Consider the following 20,189-nt stretch of genomic DNA (forward strand, 5'->3'; position numbering starts at 1 on the left):
ATTGTAAATAAGTTTATATTAATTTGAAGAGGCAGGCATTTTTGGGATGGAAGCCAAGAGCTACCAGTATCCAAGACAGGAAATGGGGATCAGAACAGACCATCCCATTTTCATGGAAAAATGCCACGTGAATGTGACCAAGTGCCAGTTATCAGCCTTTCTTCCCTTCCACGATGAGTATGTCCAGAGTTGTGTCACAATATCAAAATATGCAGAGTAATGTGTCTTGCAAAGATGTGAAACATTGGACCTCATCCCATCCTACAACCTGCCCATGTTTAACCAGGGTCTGTATGCCATCCTATCCATCTGGCCACAGCAACTCCCTCTCATTAAGTCTTGTGCTGAACCTTTCCTTGGGTCTGCATTAGTACACAGCAGTTCCCATAACACGTTTGTAGAGGTCAAGCAGAGTCAAGACAGCTTGCTTGACTCTGCAATGCTTATCCAAACAGGCCGGAGAGAGGAGGAAATGATTGCCCACCTTCTTAACTTCATATCACTGCATCTGATGCAAAGGGTAGATCACCACATATGAGAGAGCTGGCCACCGTGCAGCCTGCAGACCAAATGCTTCCCGGCTCTGCAACACAACCCCTATCTGACTTGTTATTAGCAGAGAGAAACTTGCAGCAACCAGGGATTCTGGTACACTTTGTCAGAGCAAGCAGTACTCCACACAGCTCCAGTCTGTGCTAGTTAGGTGCTGCCTTAGCCTTGCAATGAGACACCAATTCAGCCCTTGGCTGGACAAGGCTGTCAAAGAGAGAAGGTTCTCCCACCAGACACATTTGAGCTTTAAAGAAGTTACTTTTGCAAAAAGCCATGAATGCGTCAGGTTCTCTGTCCCTGCTCAGTAAATACAACACTGGTTATTGTCAGGATGTATACTCAATGGACACCAGACATTGGTGTACTATCACCCCTGACAGACAGTTGATCAATAGTGCCAGTATCAGTGGCAGGTTTGGAGGCTAAGGGGCTCAGAAAGGCTTCAGACGACTTTCTAAGAATGGCTTCCCTTCAGCATTTAACAGCCATACCTATCTCTTAATTTTGAACATTAGCAGATCAGCAGGCCTGTTTGTCAGATGGTTTCTAGGCAGATCACCAGCAGTTATCCTGGAGTTCAGCATAAAGACATCAAAAGCTGACACTGTCTACACAGATGAACAAGACATTCAAAAGCGTGCATGCTGGTCAACAACACAAAGTTTTTAAGGATTTCAAGCAAAGCCTAGCTTCACAAACCTCACTTCCAGGATACTTCTCACACTGCCAGGTACTGGCCAGGCTCAGAGGGAACAGTGCCCTCCTAGGACACCCTCTAGCCGGAACAGGATAAAAAACATTTCATATAGTGTATGCACTTCAAATCAAGCAAGGAACCTTCTCTTCTCTATTTGCTTTCAGCAGGGGATCATGTTTCAAAACTTTTTTAATAGCTTCAGTGGCAGTTTACAATGACTCTTAGGTCTCACCTAGGTCTCACCTGTCTAGAAAACAAACTTCTACCTCAGCCCTTTGGATGTGGAAAAGACTGCCAGTCTCATCTCTCCCTGAGACCATGTGGAACTGAAAGCTTTTACACTGGGAAGAAGAAACAAGTAGTCCAAGAAGCTAAGATTATTCTGCACTTTAAAGTATAGGATGGGAGGGAGAGGGAAGGGACAAATGGTAACTGTAATAGAACAAAGCAGCAGTATTGGGCAGAACCATGTCACTCAAACAAATTAGTATGATAAACCTCAGCTGAACTGCAAGGATTCTTCCAGGCATCCAGTCCCTACTTGCAAGGTACAGACCAGGAGCTACAACGCAGAGGAAGCCACTGGAAATGCTGTACCAGACTTGTTCTGTCCCACTTCTGAGCCCAATGCCAGCATTTCCAGGCATGTGGAAGAATCCTATGCACCCAGTCACAGCAACAGCCCCTCACATACACAAGGTTTCACTATGAGCTTCATTAGTTAAAAATCAACTGAAAACCTGAAGCACAGGTTCAAAGTATTCTTTTAATACAATTGTTAAAGCCCTTTGTGAAAATTTCCTAATTCTTGGCTGCTGAAGAAGGGAAGGAAACCTGCTTCCTAAGCTTACTATCGCTGCTGCACAATATACCATCCTATCCTGAGACACCAGGGTTGGACCGGACGACCTCTTTGGGTTCTGCTCACTCCATGTCCATGCAAACATGCATGAATGTGCCAATTCCACTCCTCCACTATTATCATGGGGTTTCTGGGAAATACTTTTTTGCAGTATTTTTTGTCTGCCAGCAGTTTTTCTAAACTTGCTAATCTCACTACTATGCCCACTGCCCTCAATAACATGAATAAAGAGGGCCAGCATTGTCACATCTGTTGCCTCTGCTTGGTAAAAACACACACAAGAAGTAGGGCATGCAACAAGCCCACGTCAGCTTATACGGACAATTTTCTTCCCCACCACAAAGGTTAGAAGCTACAGAACGAAACAACAACAAAAACCAAGCTAAAAATATTTTCACAATTTGTCAACACTCCCACCATAAGAAAAGTGTTTTTCTTGTCACTGAGGGGTAATTTGAGTCTTTCTGTTCACAAGACAACTTTTTACAAACACTAGCTGCAACAAGAAACTGAGGATTGGTACATCAACTCTAAATAATGTACAGTTTGATATACTGGAAATCTCAGTAGTATCTTCAGTGCTAACATGAACCTGCCAATAACCTATCCTCACCTGCTGTCAAAAGGATCTGTGCAAGTATTCCATTGAAGTTCTTTCCACCTTTCCAAACATTTCATATCCCCGTCTCACACAATCAGACGCTGAGATGGAATTTGCTTACTCCATGTGCCAAAGGGAATCAACATCTTGAGTGAGTCAGCCTGTTATCCAGCTTTCACTTCAATGCCAAGGTGAACTGTATTTCAACCGGTCCCAGGTTACACATAACAACACACCTTCAGGCAGAGAGTGAGGCAGACAGGAGTAAGGGGAGAGGAACACACAAGGGAATCTCTCCCAGATGGGAAACAGAATTGGACAAACACATTCAAGTGTTCTGTGGCATGCAGCTGGCACACAACACATACACAAGCAAGCCTGTAGCATCAAAGCAAAGCAGCTACATGCTCCTAAGAAGTCTTGGACTACTTGGTGATGATCTAGCATCTCCCCTGGCTGCCAGCTGGCCTTCCTTCCTAAGTGTTGTTTCATAAGCTAACAAAAGCCTGGGACCACTCTACCTGCCCATTTATGCAGCCGCAAAGTCCCATGAGCCTGTATACTTCCTTCTCTGCAAAGATTCCCCAGGGTCCCATGCGGTAGTGTAACCATTATGTCAACCTCTTCAGAGCTCATTAATTGAGTATAATTGTGTCTATGAAGTGAAAAAACATCCTGAAATGAAAAACACATGCCCTGGCATGGGGAGGAAAAAAAGCAGAAAAAAGAACCCAACCAAACCCTCACAGATTACTTTTTTTATGTAAAAAATTTTATGTGAGCAAAATTAATTTGACAAAGATGTTTCTTTGCAAAACACTGGGACTTTTCTAACAGCAGCTTTGCACTGAAAGTAGTGGCTATAAAATCAGCCACGGAGAACGTCCTGCAGCTTCACACCACAGCTCGCACCAGACTCGCGTATTTCACAGCCATGCCATGCAGCTATCCCGTCCCTGGGGAGCACCGCTATCCGCAGCTCCCAGACCAGACTGCGCACAAACACTGCCTCATTCTTCCCCCAGATCTCACGCATGTTGTAAAAGTCAACTAAAACCCCACCAGCCCTCTGTGCCTCCAGCTTCTCGGGTGCTCTGGCTGCCCGTCCCTCCCCGGCCGGGCTCCTCGCTCTCACCGCCGCTTCCCATCCCCCTGGGGCGCTCCCGTGCCCGGCGCTGGAGCCCACCGGCCGAGGCGGCGGGAAACACCCGCCCCATGCGCCAGCCAGGCCGGGATGCTCCGGGCCGTCGCTGCGTGTGGAGAAGCGACGTTTCCACCGAGGCAGGCGCGGAGCCGCTGCCGCTTGCCCGCCCCCGCCCTCTCCGCGGGCGGCTTCTGGCGTTGCTACCGACGGCGCCCGGGGAGATGCCGGGGGAGGAGGGGGGCACGACGGAAGGGCCGGGCGGGCAGCCGTGACCACGGGCGCCCCGAGATGACACAGCAGCCGCCGCTGGGCACGGCCCCGGGGCCCGGCGGGGATGGCGGCGGGGGCGCTGAGGGGACGGCCGTTACATAACGGTCGCGGCGCACGGGCCCGACCTCAGCACCGCCGCCCCGCAGCAGCGACACCCGTCCCCCCCGCTCCGCCCCCGGACCCCCGGTGAGGCGGCGGTTCCCGGGGACAGCGCGGCCCCGTCCGCCCGCCCCTCACCAGCGGCTGCATCTCGGCGCGCACGGCGGGCACCTGGAACCGGTCTATCTCCTCCATCATGGTGGCGGCGGGCCTGGGGCGGGGCGGGGCGGGGCGGGGCAGGCGGGAGGGAGGGAGGGAAGAAGGGCGGGCGGGCGCGGGGAGGCTCCTCAGGCGCCGAAGGACGACGACGCCGCCGCCGCCCGCCGCGGCTGCTGCCTCATCGCCGCCGCCGCTCGCCGCCGAGGTGACTCAGCCGCGCCGCTTCCGGGTCCGGCAGCCGCTGCCCCGCCCGTCATTTGCATATTCATGTAGGGGGTCGGGCCACTGTCAATAATTCCGGGGCCCGGATGCTCGGTTCCCCGCGGCCCCCGCCCCGCCGCCGCTGGGACGTACCATTCCCTCCCTCGGGGGGAGCGCGGGCACTGCGGGCGGGGGAAAGCCAGGGCCGACGGCATTCTGCGGCCGGATTGGCGGCGCGCCGCTTCCGGCGCGTTGCCATGGTTGCCGCTATCAACTTCCGGCCGGAGGTTGGCCGGGAGGGCGCGGGGCTGTCGCGAGGAGCGGCCGGTGGCGGAGAGCCGCTGCGGCAGCCGCCATGCCAGCCAAGGCGGGCGACAGGCACCGACAGGTAAGGGCCTGTCCCGAGCGGGCATCGTAGCAGGGCGGCGCCGCGCTCCCGTGTGACAGCGCAGTGGTGACGTCACCACCGGCGCCGTTATGTCAGCCCCCCGAATGGCGTCACTGCAGTGCCTCCTGCAGCGGGAGATGGCGGTTCACACGAGGGAACGTCGCTCTGCAGCCCCGCTCTGGCTCTGCCGCCCTCAGCTCCTGCTCTGAATGGGTGCCACGGTGTCACTGGTGTGACACGAGGTCCATGATGACATCACCATTCCCAGAGCCACCACATGTTACATCACCATGCGTAGCCCAGCTCATTTCCCTTTAGGGTGCCCTGCAGAAGTGTAACCCCGGAGGGCTGGGTGAGACACAGGGGCTCGGCACAGCCCCTCTTGGCACTGCTTACTGCGTGGTTACATCATGTTGCATCACTCTGTCCCTGCACCGAGGTATGTCATCACCCTGCCAGTGACACCCTACATGTTCTGTGGCATTTCTACGAACCCTATTCAGGCAAACCAGCAAGTCCCAAAGCCGCAGCACCCCACACTGTGTCACTGTACTGTTGCAACCCTGTGAGACTACGAAGTCCTCAGACACCATTGTCATCCCATTTCATCGCTGTTACAGCATATGATACTTCCCTTCCAGGGCAGGTTTTAATGCACTTGAAGTGTCCCCAGTTTGCCAGAGAATCTTTCAGGGACACTGAGCAGACAAGTTGAAATCTCTGCTTTTACAATTTTTTTTAAATTCTTTCAATTATGCGTAGCTGTAACTTTTATCACGTTCCTTTTGTTTTACTATTTGGCCTTCTCTCAGTTCAGACAATGAAGCGAGGTCATCTGCTAACCTTCGTGGCCCTAACCCTGCTCTGGGAGCAGCGGTAAGAGTGGATGTGTCTGTGAGACCTCACTGTCTGCCTTTGGGCTCTGCGTGGGCATGTCTGCGTGCATCCCCTCCCGCCATGAAGGGGTCAGTCAGATTCATTCCTGGATCTCACCTACTATTGGACTATCAAAGTGTTTGATTAAAAGGAGAATACAAGCTGGCTGATAAAACCCTTTTCGTAACAGATTTAGGTCAGTCCCAAAGTATTTGATCTTTGGAATGGGGGGAAGAGGGTTAGTACAGGTGGCCCAGAAGTGACCGAGAAGAAACAGCGTACTTCCTCAGCCCCGAACATGTGCCAGAAAGCCATAACTGGTCAAGGAAAGCAGAAGGAAAAAGAGAGCGACCCACATGATGGTCCAGAGCTGTGAGGTGGTAGCTTGAGATTCCTGGGCAATCCTCTGGGCAATCCCCTGGGCAATCACAGGTCTGTGAGGGGGTCTGGACAGCGGGAGCTCTTTCAACAAGGGAAGAGCAACTCTTGCTGATCATCTAATCCCCATCTAGTTACCCAAGGGTGTTTCATCTTGTCTGTGGTTTATCCACTCCACAGCTGTATAGACTCTGTACAGACCTATGCGACTTCTGAAGCTGGAGCTAATAAACCCCACTAAGTGTGAGCTGACTTTGCAGAGCCTGATCACATCTCCCTGCTCCTGCAGCCGAGGGTTGGAGCACAAAATCCAGAAGTACTGAAATGGTTCCTCATGGCCCCCCAAGGCTCTGGGAGCCATCTGGGTGTTTGTGCATGCGTGGTAGGAGGCTTGTGGGCTTTAGAGTAGGCAAGAGTAAGAGAGGATCGCTGTGACATTCCTAATCTTCTATAAGAAGTACTAGTAATTATCAAGTTACAAAGGGCTTTATGAAGTTTGCGAAGGGCACAAATTCAGAACCTAAACCCACATCCAGTCCTAGATAATGAAGATGTTTATGCTAAAATTGTAAACCCCATTAATAATAATAATAATAATAATAATAATAATAATAATAATAATAATAATAATAATAATATTATACCAACTAAACCTGGGATGAAATGCTTGCTCTGAATTTCAGTTTCTTTGATTTTTAGAATTTCCACATAAATATTTTCAATCATTTTCACTAGCCGTTATCTCAAATATTCTGAAATGGAGACACTTTGATTCCCATGTTATTTAAAAAACTTAATTAATATGCTGTAAAGGCATTCATTTTATTTTAAAGCTCTTGAAACATCATAAACTGTTTAAACTCTTAGGATTTTTGGCTTTTCACATAACTTTCATTACAATAACTTAAAAGACCATAATTTTAACTTGTCCTGTATTGCCTTTCCTATATTTGCCTTGAGCTTGTTAAATCTGATTGCTGTTTCATGTCCCTTTATCTACTAGAATATTCCAGTGGAAGAGCTGTGTGGCTCTGGAGTCCGGAGGCTTTTGCCTCATTTTCCCTGACTCAAAATATAGCCCATATTTCTGTGGCTTTGGGAGTCCAGGGAGTGGACGGCTCTGCCTGTGCACTACTCACTGCCCAATCAGGGCCTGATGATTGCTATTTATGGAGCCCTGATGGCCACTGTAAAATAAATTGGTGAGTCAAGGACTAGATCCCAGTTCTTGACAAGAAAATCAACTTTGAAAATATGTGAGTAAGCTCATGCACTTCTCCCTGGTATATGTTCCTCCTCTCTGCCAGTGTTTGTAGTGAGGCAAGGAAACAAGCCTGCTACTTGCCGGTGAGGCTGTTTTTTCTGCTGAGCATCATTTCCATAGGCTTTCTGTCCTTGTCCCTTTCATTGCTAATTCTCCTCTAGCACTATGCTCTTTTCACCTATCCCTGTGCTTTTCATTCCTCTGTTTCCTATATATTGCTTTGTTCTGCTCTGCCTCCTAGATTTTTCATTGCTGACTGGTTTCCCTTTGAAAATTTTCTTTCTGAGATTGTTCTCAAAGCTGAGATAGTTACCTGAACACTATCAGGTCCTTCCCTTTTACTGCGTGTCACTTCCAGCCCCTCCTTTGCTTTCATGGCTGTGTGTTCTTCAAGTGCTTTGTGATCAATTCTTCTTTTTTTCTTCTTTTCCCTTACAGGTGATGGTTGCCTGCCCTTCTTTTGTGCCTGTCTTGTATCTGCCTTCTTCTCTGACATCAGTTTCTTGCTTTATTTCACTCTTTTTTTCTTTATCCGAGTGACTTCAACCTCCACTTCAATCTCCAGCCACCTGATGTCTTTTTCTTTTTCTTTGAAAGAAATCTCCCATATTTCTGAGTGAAAATATGTCAAAAGCCAGTTGGCCATCAGAGATAAAGGCTGTGGCCTTCCAGATGAATCATTTGACTTGATCTGAGCCTTAATTGGAAGCATCTTTAGGCTCTGGTATGTTTGTGTATATTAAGAAGGAACATGTTTCAGTGTTCAAAGTCTGTTAAAATAATTGGGTGTGTCTGGATCTTTGTGTTCCTGATGCAGCTTTGTAAATAATAATACTTATGTATGCTCTGTACTTCAATAACATCCTTCCTTTCAGGTCTGAAATGTGTTATGCGCAAGTGAGCTCCACAGCATTTTGGAAGATGTAGAATTATGGAAAGGCATAAGCCAACATCCCTGCATCAGACTGAAGATTCTCAGCGCCTCTGAAAATGAGGTCTTGAGTATGAAAAACAGGACACTCAGAAGCAGAGTATTCTTTAAAAACACTGACCTGTGTGGCATGTCCATAGACATGCAGAAAGTTGTTGATAGGACGGGGAACAGCACCCTGTTAGCCTTGTGTCAGTCCCATGCATGGTCCTGGGTGGTGAGAGAAAGTGGCCAAACAACTTTGAGATTGTTATTTTAAACATGGTTATCAGGTATGCTGTTGGAGGTGTTCATTCCAGATTTCCATGTCTTTGCTTTGTGGCTCAAGGAAAAGCCTTGTGTGAGCAGTGGAGAGCACCCTGTACTGCTGTGTACCTCTGTGACTGAACCCACCCCAAGGAGAAGCAAGATTTGGTTATGGTTTCTACTGGCATTGCATACACTTCTTTGCATTTGCAGTGTGAAAAACCAGACTGGCTGGTCTTATCACTTAGGGGCAACCCCACTGTCAGGTCACTGATGCAACAGGTCACTTATGCAGTGTTAAGAAAACATCTGAATGTGGACAAGGAGGCATTTCTCATTACACTTGACGTGTAGTCTTGCACCCACTGACATGTAAGCAGCTCCTTTGCTGTTCAGCAAGTTGTCCAAGAGAAACAGAGACCCCCTCCCCAAGCACAGTCAACAGACACATTTTACTTTTTTGCCAACAAAGGCTTTTAAGGTGCTTACTGGCTCTTAAACATGCATTAAACCATCCATGGAATATAAAATAAACATTCAGTTTAGTGTCTCTCAGAAAACAGAATATAAAATGCATTGGCAAATAGCTCTTAAATTGGCATCCCTAGTGAGTGTAAATGGATGTCTGCTGCAGGGCAGGCTAGAAGTCACTTCACTTCCTTTGGCTTTGTTTCCATTCTGTGCTTTTCTGCTTCTTCTGCTGAGCGGTGGTTTACTAGGGAGATTGCTAATATTCAAAACAAGAATAAAAAGCTAGCAGGAAATTATTAAATGGTTTTACAGAAATGTCAAGCTTAGCTCTAATAATAACTCTCCCTCTTCCCCTTAAAATCCTACAAGCAGCTGTGTTCTCTTTTTTACAGATTATGTGTTAACCTCTGTGCTGTGCTCCAGAGGAAGTGGGAATGATAATGTCTCTGCTCAGGAAGATGAAGTAAACTTAGCAGGAGCATTCTGTGATTGCTCAGCCTGCTTGTCTTATGGTGACAGCTAGCATGGGGAGCAGAAAGGCTGCAGGAGTGTCTCTTTAATGATCTTAAAAAAATATAGTCTGGGTTTGTCATTGCCCTGATGAGTGTTTCATTAATACATTATTGATTTTCAGACCTTGGAAAATTTGCTTAATATGAAATGACAGTTCAGCTTTGCAGACTAATCAACCTGCATCATCCCTGCCTCTGAGTTTTCTGGTATTTTAGGCTGGATCTGCAGATCCAGATCTGCTCAGTCCACCTTGTGCTTTAAGCGTAAGGAGAAATTTCACATTACTCAATGAGTTATAGTATAGTGGTGTGTCTGGCTCCTTACCTTGCAGTGACCAGTTGCAGGAACTAGCTTAAACAGTCAGTATAGGAGAAGAATGTACCACTCAGCAAAGGCTATAGTGAGGAGCCTTATCCTGGACAGCAGGACAGCACACGTAGTAGCATCATTGCATCTTCTACTTGATTAGTCAGGGCAGGCCTTGGATCTGAGCGTGAGGGATGGACACATTTTTTCCTAAAGGATTTCTGTGGTCACAAGTTCAGGATTTAACCTGGTTCTTAAATGAACACTTGCTCTTGAGAGTACATCTCTGCTTCCTAGGATGCCAAGATGATTTATTTACCATCAGCATTGCCACTGACAAGTCAGTTTCCTGCAGCAGAGGATGAAATAGTTGAAAAGTAGGGCCATAGAAAATAGCTGTTAAAAAAGAACCAGACATGATTTTTCCAGGATTTGGAAAAAGCTTCAGGGCTTTTGCTATTCAGTCAAGAAGGCAGGTACTGATGGTCCTGTGTCTATTTTTTATAAACTCAGTTAATGAGTCTCAGATCAGCAATTAGTGGCTGTCACATTGCCAACAAAAAGAGAGAGTAATAATGGCTGTGGATAGAGTAAGCAAGAAAGACAAGACTTGAATGGATGGTTGAGTATGATTCTTTATTTCCCTCATTTCAGGCCAAGCTGGAGGCACATTACTAAGGTGTTGAGGGCAAAACTTCCACTAGACGTTGCATCTCTTTGATCCTTGCCCTCCCATTACATGTTTCTGGGATGCAGAAATTCCTAAATGCCAGCCTGGTAGTGCCTTTCTCATTTACGGCCATGTCCTTTGGAAAGTAGCCAGTAGTTTCTTCTTATTTTAATTTTCCTGTCTTATAACTAAAAAAAAAATATTTAGAGGAATTTCATTTGGAGACAACCCAGAGACCCTACCTAAAAATACAATTAGAAATGCTTGTTGGATAGGTCAGCAACAGGAAAACTTCCTGCTGAAGGACTTGATTTTGCAGCTATTTGCATCTCCTGATGGCTTGTCTGCATTAGAGGGAGCTGTGGTAAGGGAAAGGAAAATTAAATGGCATTTAAAGCATCACTTTTCAGCTATTTCCTCTCTTCATCTGTATCATCCTGTTGGATTACTGTATCTTTGCAGTAGTCAATAGTCAATTTGCCTTGTAGCATAGTTGATGCCTGGGCCAAAGAGGAATTTCTAGGTGCTGCTATCATAAACACATCCTGGAAGAAAGGTCCGGAAAAGAACAGTCACTTAGGTTTTCTACATCCTTAATTTAAGCATTATGACGGTTACAGGCTTCTAATGTCTTTTCACTGTGGGAACTACGATAATCTGTTCATTTATTTAATGTAAGACAGTCATCAGAGTAAAACATGTTTAGCATGCATAAATTCTCACTCTGGCATTTTTCACTGTAGCAGTGGAGCACTTCCCAGGGTGGTCAGAGTTATGATGGTGACCCAGAGGTGAGAAACTCCTTATAACTCTTTAATGCCTCCTACCCATTCCTTAGTTCCCTAGCAACAACATCTCTTTTTTCCTAATATAAATTCCTCATAATTATTCACACTCGTCTTCTTGTTAATTATTATTATTATTATTAAAGCGATGGATAGTAGCACCATTTATTAGGAAGATTTAGGAAGACTTGATTCTTTCTGCAGCAAGACCATCTTCAGTTTATATGGAATTTGCTAAAATGTAACTGTTTGGATTGAAATGTTCTTTGCTAGGTGTCTGACTTAGGCTATACATTAAAAAAAAAAGACTCTAGATGCTGAACAACATAAACCAAAATACTAGTAGCAACTTACTGTCTGAACTCTGTCCATGCTTGTAAGCCTGGGAGAGCTTAAGTGAGGCAGGGAACCTACAAAAAACAAAGTGTGTCATTATGGAATTAAGCTGTGTATCATAATGCCTGTGCCCAATGGGATGAATTGAAGGTTGCCCCAGCAACCTTAATTCTCGCATTTTCTAACTTCTGAATGCTTCTCTTTGAGATGCTAATAATAGTCTGTTAACTTATAATTTTTTTTCTGTAGCTAATTACGTAACAGCAAAAATGTGCTTGAATTCTAGAGGTGTGTATGAAGGCCAGTCCTTGTTGTGAGCATCTTGCTAGTGAATATACAATAATTATGTTGATTCACAGTTATAGTTTATTTTTTATTTGTATTGTGGATGCATTTGTGACCTCTTCCCTGTTGTACAAACACTGTGTGATGTGGAACAAAGAAATAACTGTCAGAGCAAAAGCATTACATCTTAAATAATAGTTTACGGGTAACACATTGATACAGCAAAAAGAAGAATGAGGAAGCAATGGCCATCATTCTGAGCCATGGTGGCAGGACACCAACTACCTGGGTGTTATTGAGGACACTTTACAGATAATGTGGCAGAGAGGAGTTTTAAGGAAAGGTATGAATAAGGACAGTGTGCTGGCTTTGGAAAGATTTACAGGGAGCAGGAGCTTGCAAAAGAAATAGCAAAAGGACAAAGCACAGATACACCAATAAAAAGGAATGCCAGGAATGCCTTTTTCAGCAAGTGGCCCAGCAGTAGACTTTGTGCTATTATGTGAATGAGGAGGTGATGTAAAAGATTGTGTAGTCTCGACTGACCCATGTTTGCTCCCCACCTTGCTTCTTGTAATAGTTTTAAACAGATCTACTTGTTTTGATGAGTGTTGCCTAGTGCTAATATTACCAAGATACTAGGATCTCATCTCATCTCTTCATGTTTGTGTCACTTTCCAGCTGGATACCAACAGTTTTAGGTACTTTGGGATGAACCTTGTGTCACCTCAGGCACTTTGCTGGCATAGGCTGCTGTAGTGCATCCCTGCAGGAATGATGCTTGCATCCCGAAGGCTGCCTTCTGCTTTTTATACTGAATTCTGTAGAGTATCAAGTCAAGTAAAGTTGCAGTCTTGACCTTCACTAGCCAGAGTCCCTGTCCAACAAATAAGATATTCAACTTTTGTTGTTGTTGAAGTATATGTCTGTGCTGTGGGGGATGGTTTGTCTAGGCAGGAGACGAGAGTTTTGCTGAAGGACCCTGGAATGAGCTAAGGACTAACACCTTCCTAGTCCCTGCTGCCATCTGCCAGACAAACCTGCCCTCATCTGCTCCAGGTATGGCTGTCTTGGCTTTGTGGAGCACATATGGATGAAAGCCCAGGGCCTACACTGGTGAGTGCGTGCTGGCTTCCCTCTTCAGGTTTAGCACACTTTTGGAGTGGGCTAACTGTGTCCACACTATGCAGCACTTGACCAAGGACCTGTGTGATAGCCAAGTAGCCCTAAAGCATAATGGTTTGGGTTGGAGGGGGCGGTTGGAGTTTCTTTAGTTCAAAATACCAGAGGTAATAACTGCAATTTTATAACTGTCCTGCCAGTCATGTTCTTGGTCCCTGCTGTGGGGAACTACTTCACTTAGTTCCCAGGGAGCCCCGAAGCAAGCTGCCACAGTCAGGGAGCACGGTCTGGCAGTAAAGTAGGAGTGAGTCAAATGAAGAAGGGCTGTAAATCCCACCAACGGATGCAATGAGACCCCTCCCTTGAACACCCTCTCCCAGTTGTACACAACCGGACGTGGTACTCTCAGCTACCGTTTGATAAAAGGTAAAAACATGCATGAGATCAAAGTTAAGAGTTTCAGAGCCTGGTTCTTTTTTTAAATAGTCTGTAAACTTTGTTACACTCAAAATCTTGCTTACAGGTAAAGAGGAGGCATACCTTATATATATAAAACTAAGGATTTAATGTTGGTGTGACTGAAATCTTAGTCTAAACATTATCATCAGTCCAGATGTAATTATTACAGAAAATAAGAAGTACTTCTGTGAAAAAAAATCAATAATAATAATAATAATAATAATAATGCAGTTAAAATTGTTGCATGCAAGCTTCTTAGTTTCTACGCCTGTTCTGGTATTGTGCTCACCCTTCTGGTCCTCTGGTTCCCAAGGCTGATGGTTTCATTTGGCTGTCAGTGGTGGTGTTGGTGGGAATGTTATGGCAAGTTGACAGCATCTGGGGTCCTTCACTGGGAAGGATAAGATGTCCATGTTGATGGTTTCTTCTTCACTCTAGAACCCACTTGGAGTTTCTTTTCTATGTTAGCTAACACACTTTCACACCTTTCTCTTTCTTCCTTGGTCTGTTGTTCCACATTATGCCTGATGTTACTGTATATAATGCTTTTTAAGTGTGCTAGACACTGTTATTTTGTTTTCTTTGTTACCCCTAAACCCAGCTTTGTCCAGTTCCCCTGTCTGCAGGTCTGCATTTCTCTAACTGGCCAGTGGTGAGATGCTTACAGCTATGGAGTCTCCGATGTAAAGCCCATGCCCCATCTCTTATCATCCCCTGCCTGTACTCCTCTGTGCCATATCCCGGGTTTCCTCAGAGTCTCTGTATCATACCAGGCCTGTACTATATCATTAAGTTACAGTCATAAAACCATGATGGTACCATACAAAGACAAAAGAAATAAAGCAAATTAGCCATAGGCCCCTGGTTGATTAGAAAAATTGCTCACACTCTACCCTACAAACCCTTTATGGTGTGGGGAGCAAGGCAGGGTTTGTGCTGCTTCCTTCCAGTGAACTCTTAACTCTAGCTTTTCTTCAGTGTCACTTTTGGATTTTAATACAGTTGCAGATATTTATTCACAGGTGGCTCTTTGCATTATGTTAATTGACATGTGTGCAACTGCCAAAACCAATTACCCTCAGATTGCCTTGTCAATGCCTTTGCTGCTGGATAAATGCTTTTATAGACTCATTTACAAAGGGTAATAGTGAGTAGGCTTTGTTTCATGTTTAAAATTAAGAGTTTGATTTTGATTTGGATCTGAATAAAATTCTGCTCTGAAAATGTTTTAAATTTTGTTGCTTACATCACACCTAATTCACATGTAGCATGATCCTTGTAGAACAGGGTGCTCTGTTGCCCATTGCCAAGCAATCAAAGTGGGGAGACAGGCCAGCTCTGTAATCCAACGGTCTCAGTAGTGGTTGTGACGCTGGGGCTCCTAGGCTCTCTGCTTTGCTCTGCTACCAGCCCACCGTGGGATTATAAAGGAAATGTCATAACTCTTTATTTTCTCCACTTGAGTCATGACAATTTGTATTTCAAAGTGAGGCACATTTTCTAAGCATAGAAATATATCGGTCTGCTCATTTTTCATTGCTTTTAATATCTGTCTTCTGGAATAAAAATAATCCCTGACGCCTTGTTAGTAATGGCAGTTTTACATGGCTTAGCTTGTACAAAGGGAAACAACACTGAAAGTCACAGCCTCACATCTCTGCTACAGTTTGTTCTGCTCTGAAAATATTTATTTTCTGAATTCTTATTGTCAAGTCTTAACAAGTAACGGGGCTTTAGAAACAAGAACTGGGGATACTGGGTCAAAGTCATGCTGGCTGCTTAATTGTTTAATACATGGGAAGCAGATGGTAGAAATTAATATTTAGTTTTCATAATGAAGGGGAATCATGAGAGGAGTCTAGGAATCTCTGTAAAGGCTTGTACTCCTTAAGGTGTTCATAAGAGATATGGAAAAGGAGATGAACAACAGATAGTGTGATAAAGCTGGGCTCTCCAGTGGAAGAACTAGGAAAACCAGATGAAAGCAACAAGTGGCAGACTTAAAAAGCAAGCAGCAGTTCTTTGCATTAGCATGCAGTTATACCATGGGCATGCTTGCTGTGGAAGTCATGCATGCTAAAAATGCGCATGGATTCCAAAATGACTGAATACATTTGTGGAGAAAAAGATCCACTGATATGAAATAAAAAGGACAGCATTTCTCGTTCAAGTGCCTGTGGGAAGCTGAGAGGGCATTCTGGAGAAAGCTCCATAGGTAACTGCTTTTGAATACTGTTGGAGAGAGATACTTAGCTAGGTGGACCTTTGATCTGAGCTGAAAGGTGCACTCTAATGTTCTTCTAAAGAAAATCAATAAACCCATGGGAGCTTTCTCCTCCGCCCTTTGGTTTTCCTTCTCTCTTCTCCTCTAGTATCCCCTTCTTTCCTGTCACAAAGTCAAACACTTTGTCCAAGTAGCTCCGCTGCTTTTTCCATCCATCCCATCTGATGTTATCTGGATCCATCCTGAAACTGTTCTTGCCAAGGTTTCTAATGTTGTCTCTTTTTTTTGATTTATCAGCTCACTCTCCTTCTGCCTTCTGGGTTCTTGGTCGTGTCTGTCCCTCAGTGTCTTCTCAAAAAGATCCTCTTCATTTCCTCTCCTAATTTCTGTAAAGTTTTCATAAAGCTTTATCACTGGTGCTCTTCTGTTATTCCTTAACCTCTGGGTAATCTCCCTTAGAAATATTCTATAAGGCTCCCTGTAAACAACTATTTCAGTGTTTTCCATGGTTTTTCAGCACTCATAGCTTTGTAGGTGTGGTTCTGCTGTCTCCAGGCTCACCATGACATGCAAGCATTTGGGGCAAGAGCAGCCTTTCTGTGTGTTTGATTAAGGCACTAGAACCCCATGTGTGTGACATTTAGGTGTATCACAGACAGGCAGTAACAAGGACAGAGCCTCGCGTTTCTTCATGCCGATAAACTGCTGTCTTGTATTAGAATCACAGAATGATAGAATTTTAGGTTGGAAAAGACTCTTAAGATCATAGAGTCCAACCATTAACCTAACACTGCCAAGTCCACCACTAAATCATGTCCCTAAGCAGCACATCTACATGTCTTTTAAATACCTCCAGGGATGGTGACTCAACCACTGTTATGAAAGTGGCTGACTTTCATTCAAATGATTTATAAACAAAATACTGGTATACCTGGCTTTTGAAACATACCATTGCAGCAAACATTAGTAAGCACATTAAACTTTTATTCTGCTTTGGTTAAATTAGGAAACAAGGTGCTTTGAAGGTTTACATTGGGTATGTTCTTGCTTCAGGGCCAAAGTGGACCTTCAGGAGGAAAGGCAGTACCACCAAGGCCTGCTAAAGCTGTATCTAAAAAACGGGTAAGATCCACAAATCCACGAGTCTTAAAAATGTTTTTCCCTTCTTTGTCTATGAGATGCAAACTAGTTTCAGTCTGAACAATGGCATATTTTATGGAATTGGTAACATTCCAATTGATTTAGCGGTAAGGGGTTGCTCTACATTTCCACTGAGAAGGGAATTACACTAGCAAATTAGAATAAAAATGGCAGCTAAAACAAATGCACAATTTAGGTAAACTGCAAGATGAAAAGATTAAAATAAAACGTTTGGGATGTAAATTCCAAAATATAGGCTGGCATAGACTATGAGAAAACTGCCTGCTTGATTTAGAAAATTCAAAAGATAGCCCAGATTCACTTAATTAACATAGAAGTACAAGCATTAGAGAAAACAGTGTTAACTTTTTGACTGTTAGCCTCATGGTAATGTTTTTACTGTCAGGCAAAGAAATGCTTACAATACCCTTATTTAATCTACCTTCCTCTTATTTAGCTCCATTGACATGGGTGGAAGAAGGACAGTTTACATGCCTTTAAACAGGCATGGTGATAAGCAGCTTTTCACTTTCTTAGGACAAATCACAGTCTTGTTAAATGTTCCTCTTTTGACCCTTTAAAAATGGAAAGTTATTTACTTTTAAATGAAAACCATAAATAAAAATGTTAAACCCACAACACTTTTTATCTGTTTCACTAGGGAAAACAGCACTGAACTAACTGGCATCAAATTGTGTGTGATAAATGTCCTACAAGCAGTTGTTCATGTGGGGAGTGTTAAATCATAAACAACTGTTCTGCCATCATAATCTCTTGTGTATCAGAGCTCCTGACCTTCCTTACAGCTTGCCTCATTTCAGCTCCCTTGAGGAAAAAAAAGGCTGCAGCCTGTGACTTTCCCTGGGTGCCTGGCATATGCAGAATTCTCTGTTACTTTCAGCCACTGGACATTTTTGCACAGCATTGTGCTTTTTACCTTTGTGGCGCTCTGCAAATAGCAAAGCTTTGCTGGGTCTAGTCTCTATACCTGCAAACAGCCTTCATTTATACCCTGGACTCATCAGCAGTTCCATATGGCTATAAAGTTTAGCAGACCTGAGAGAACTGTATTTAAAAGAATGATGGATTGATTTTAAATCAACCCATTATGCATTTCAAACTGAGGGAGAAATTTTGCCTGAAGCAGTTAAACACTTTAATCAGCAACTTTGCGTTCTAGCAGTTTATCTGTAAAGACAATTAATTGAAATTCATCCCTGCAGTGATTCCTTTCCAGTTAATGACATCATATCATGACATCAACCCCAGCCCAGCCCAAGGAGAGCAGCTCTGTGTGTTGGGCGGATGCAGACCTGCTGGCCTTTGCAAGAAAATGGTTAACATTGCTCCAGGAGCCGCGTCCTTGCAGCTTTGTGTCTTGAACTAATTTCTAAGTGTTATAGAATAGCACTTCAGAAGTACTTGCAGGTCCTTGACTTGTGCCCTTGAATAGCCCTAAAGTATACCTCATTTGGGTATTATATGGTCAGAAGAAACAGAACTGCCAACTTTTAAACTTAAATTGGAGTTACTTGAATTTTGTTATTGGAGTTACTCCAGTTTTGTTATGGGCCAGGAGTTATCTTCAGACAGCAGCTCCTCTAACCCACTGAACTCTTGCTGGCAAGTATAGCACTTCAACAACCTTCAGATTTGGACTTGCCATTTGGGGTTATCTGCTCTGCTCAAAGCACAGAGGGATGGGGAAGTTTTGTCCCCCTTGCTCCATGCCTGGAGAAGTGCTGCTTTGGGAGGGAGCAAAACAATCACAGTCTTGGTGCACTAATGGGCTTGTTGTTCCTGCGCTAGGAGGATGATATCTCCACTGAAGCGGGAGAGGGAGTAGATGAATGGGCAGCAGCAAAGACTCTAGTCAAACCCCCAGATCAACTGGAGCTGACTGAAGCTGTGAGTAAAACAGTGCCTGTAGTTGTCATGAGATGTGTACAAAACTCCATAAGACGAAGCCTACCTCTTACCCATTTGTTTTGGAGGAAATTCTGTGAGAGTAGACTCCAGTACTTGCTGAAGTACGGTATCTGCAGCATAAACTGAAAACAGGGAGAATGTACTTTGAAACACAGTTCTGGCCTTAAGACAATGGAGTTGATCCAAGAGGGGAATGGGGCTAGGGCTTCCCTCAGATAAGGAGGACCCCAGAGCTTTTCAGGTGCCTGTGCGTGATACACAGGACAGGGAGATGTCCTACAGTTTTATGACCATTTCTTTTCAGTTTGGTTCAGTAGGATTGCAGTCAGTCACTCTTCCAACTGCAGTTGTCTCTCTCTTCTCACTGCCGTGTAAAACTCTAGCATTGCTCCCTGTTGTCCAAGTAGCTCTCAAAGGGAAGCTGTTAGTACTTCCCCCCACTCAGGCAGTGAAAACAGTTAACACCAGTACTGGTTTTTGTTTGCAGTGGTCAATCCTGCAAGCACTGCTACTGAGCTTATTGTTTATTTTTGGACAGTGTATGCTTCAAGACATGGGTTGTCTTTCTTGCCCTGTAGAATGCAGCTAGCATTTTTCAAATGCTACCATAGCTTAGATAAGAATTAACATAACAGCTAAAGAATTCAAGAAAGCGCACTGAAATACTATGGTAGGAAGCAAGATGACTGTTCTGGGTTCCACTCTGAGCCAGCTTGGCTCCAAGCTTTGTTCTTGTGGAGGCATCAGCTGCACGTGAGGTATCTGCAGTGAGCTGAACATCATAGAACTGAGTGTAAACCTGGTGATTTTTGCATGCTGTACATTGTATTAACAGTGGACTTTTATTATGATACTATTTTGTTTCCATTCCAAAGGAGTTAAAAGAGGAATTTACACGTATCCTGACAGCTAATAATCCCCATGCTCCCCAGAATATCGTCAGATACAGCTTTAAAGTAAGTGTGGCATGACCTGTAAAACCAGGCTGAGATTTTTTGCAATTAACTTGTTTTGTGTTTCCCTTTGATTTACAAGCAGGTAAATTTCCTTTTAATGTGACTTCATCTTGTTACATATTTACTGCTAATGGTTCCTAAAGGGTTTTTGCAGAGAGTAAAAGTCTAAAAGCATTGACGTATTTAGTCAGAAGTAGGACATAACAATTACTCAACAAGATCTGGCAGCGAACATAATTAGTGCAGGTAATGATGTCAGGCAGTAACTTCTCCATTCAGTGGTGGTTAGGTGGTTGTCAAAGCATTGACAAAAGGCAATGCTTTA

At 44.4% G+C, this 20,189-nt stretch overlaps 2 protein-coding genes across 3 annotated transcripts in view; one reads left to right on the forward strand and one right to left on the reverse strand.

The window, feature by feature from the left end:
- Positions 1–4,572, reverse strand: part of FAM219A (family with sequence similarity 219 member A) — a 104,189-nt gene extending 99,617 nt beyond the window's left edge. For both annotated transcript variants that reach the window (XM_075488477.1, XM_075488476.1), the window contains exon 1: positions 4,364–4,572. In XM_075488477.1, the coding sequence (XP_075344592.1) occupies positions 4,364–4,423 (60 nt within the window). In that variant the 5' untranslated portion in view covers positions 4,424–4,572. The remainder of the gene's footprint in view (positions 1–4,363) is intronic.
- Positions 4,573–4,940: 368 nt separating this feature from the next.
- The window catches only part of DNAI1 (dynein axonemal intermediate chain 1), a 152,891-nt gene continuing 137,642 nt past the window's right edge, over positions 4,941–20,189 (forward strand). The window contains exons 1-4 of the mRNA XM_075527484.1: positions 4,941–4,973; positions 16,893–16,961; positions 18,789–18,887; positions 19,784–19,864. Coding sequence (XP_075383599.1) covers positions 4,941–4,973; positions 16,893–16,961; positions 18,789–18,887; positions 19,784–19,864 — 282 coding nt within the window. The remainder of the gene's footprint in view (positions 4,974–16,892; positions 16,962–18,788; positions 18,888–19,783; positions 19,865–20,189) is intronic.

Source organism: Mycteria americana, chromosome Z, assembly GCF_035582795.1.
Source record: "Mycteria americana isolate JAX WOST 10 ecotype Jacksonville Zoo and Gardens chromosome Z, USCA_MyAme_1.0, whole genome shotgun sequence".
NCBI classification, from domain to species: domain Eukaryota; kingdom Metazoa; phylum Chordata; class Aves; order Ciconiiformes; family Ciconiidae; genus Mycteria; species Mycteria americana.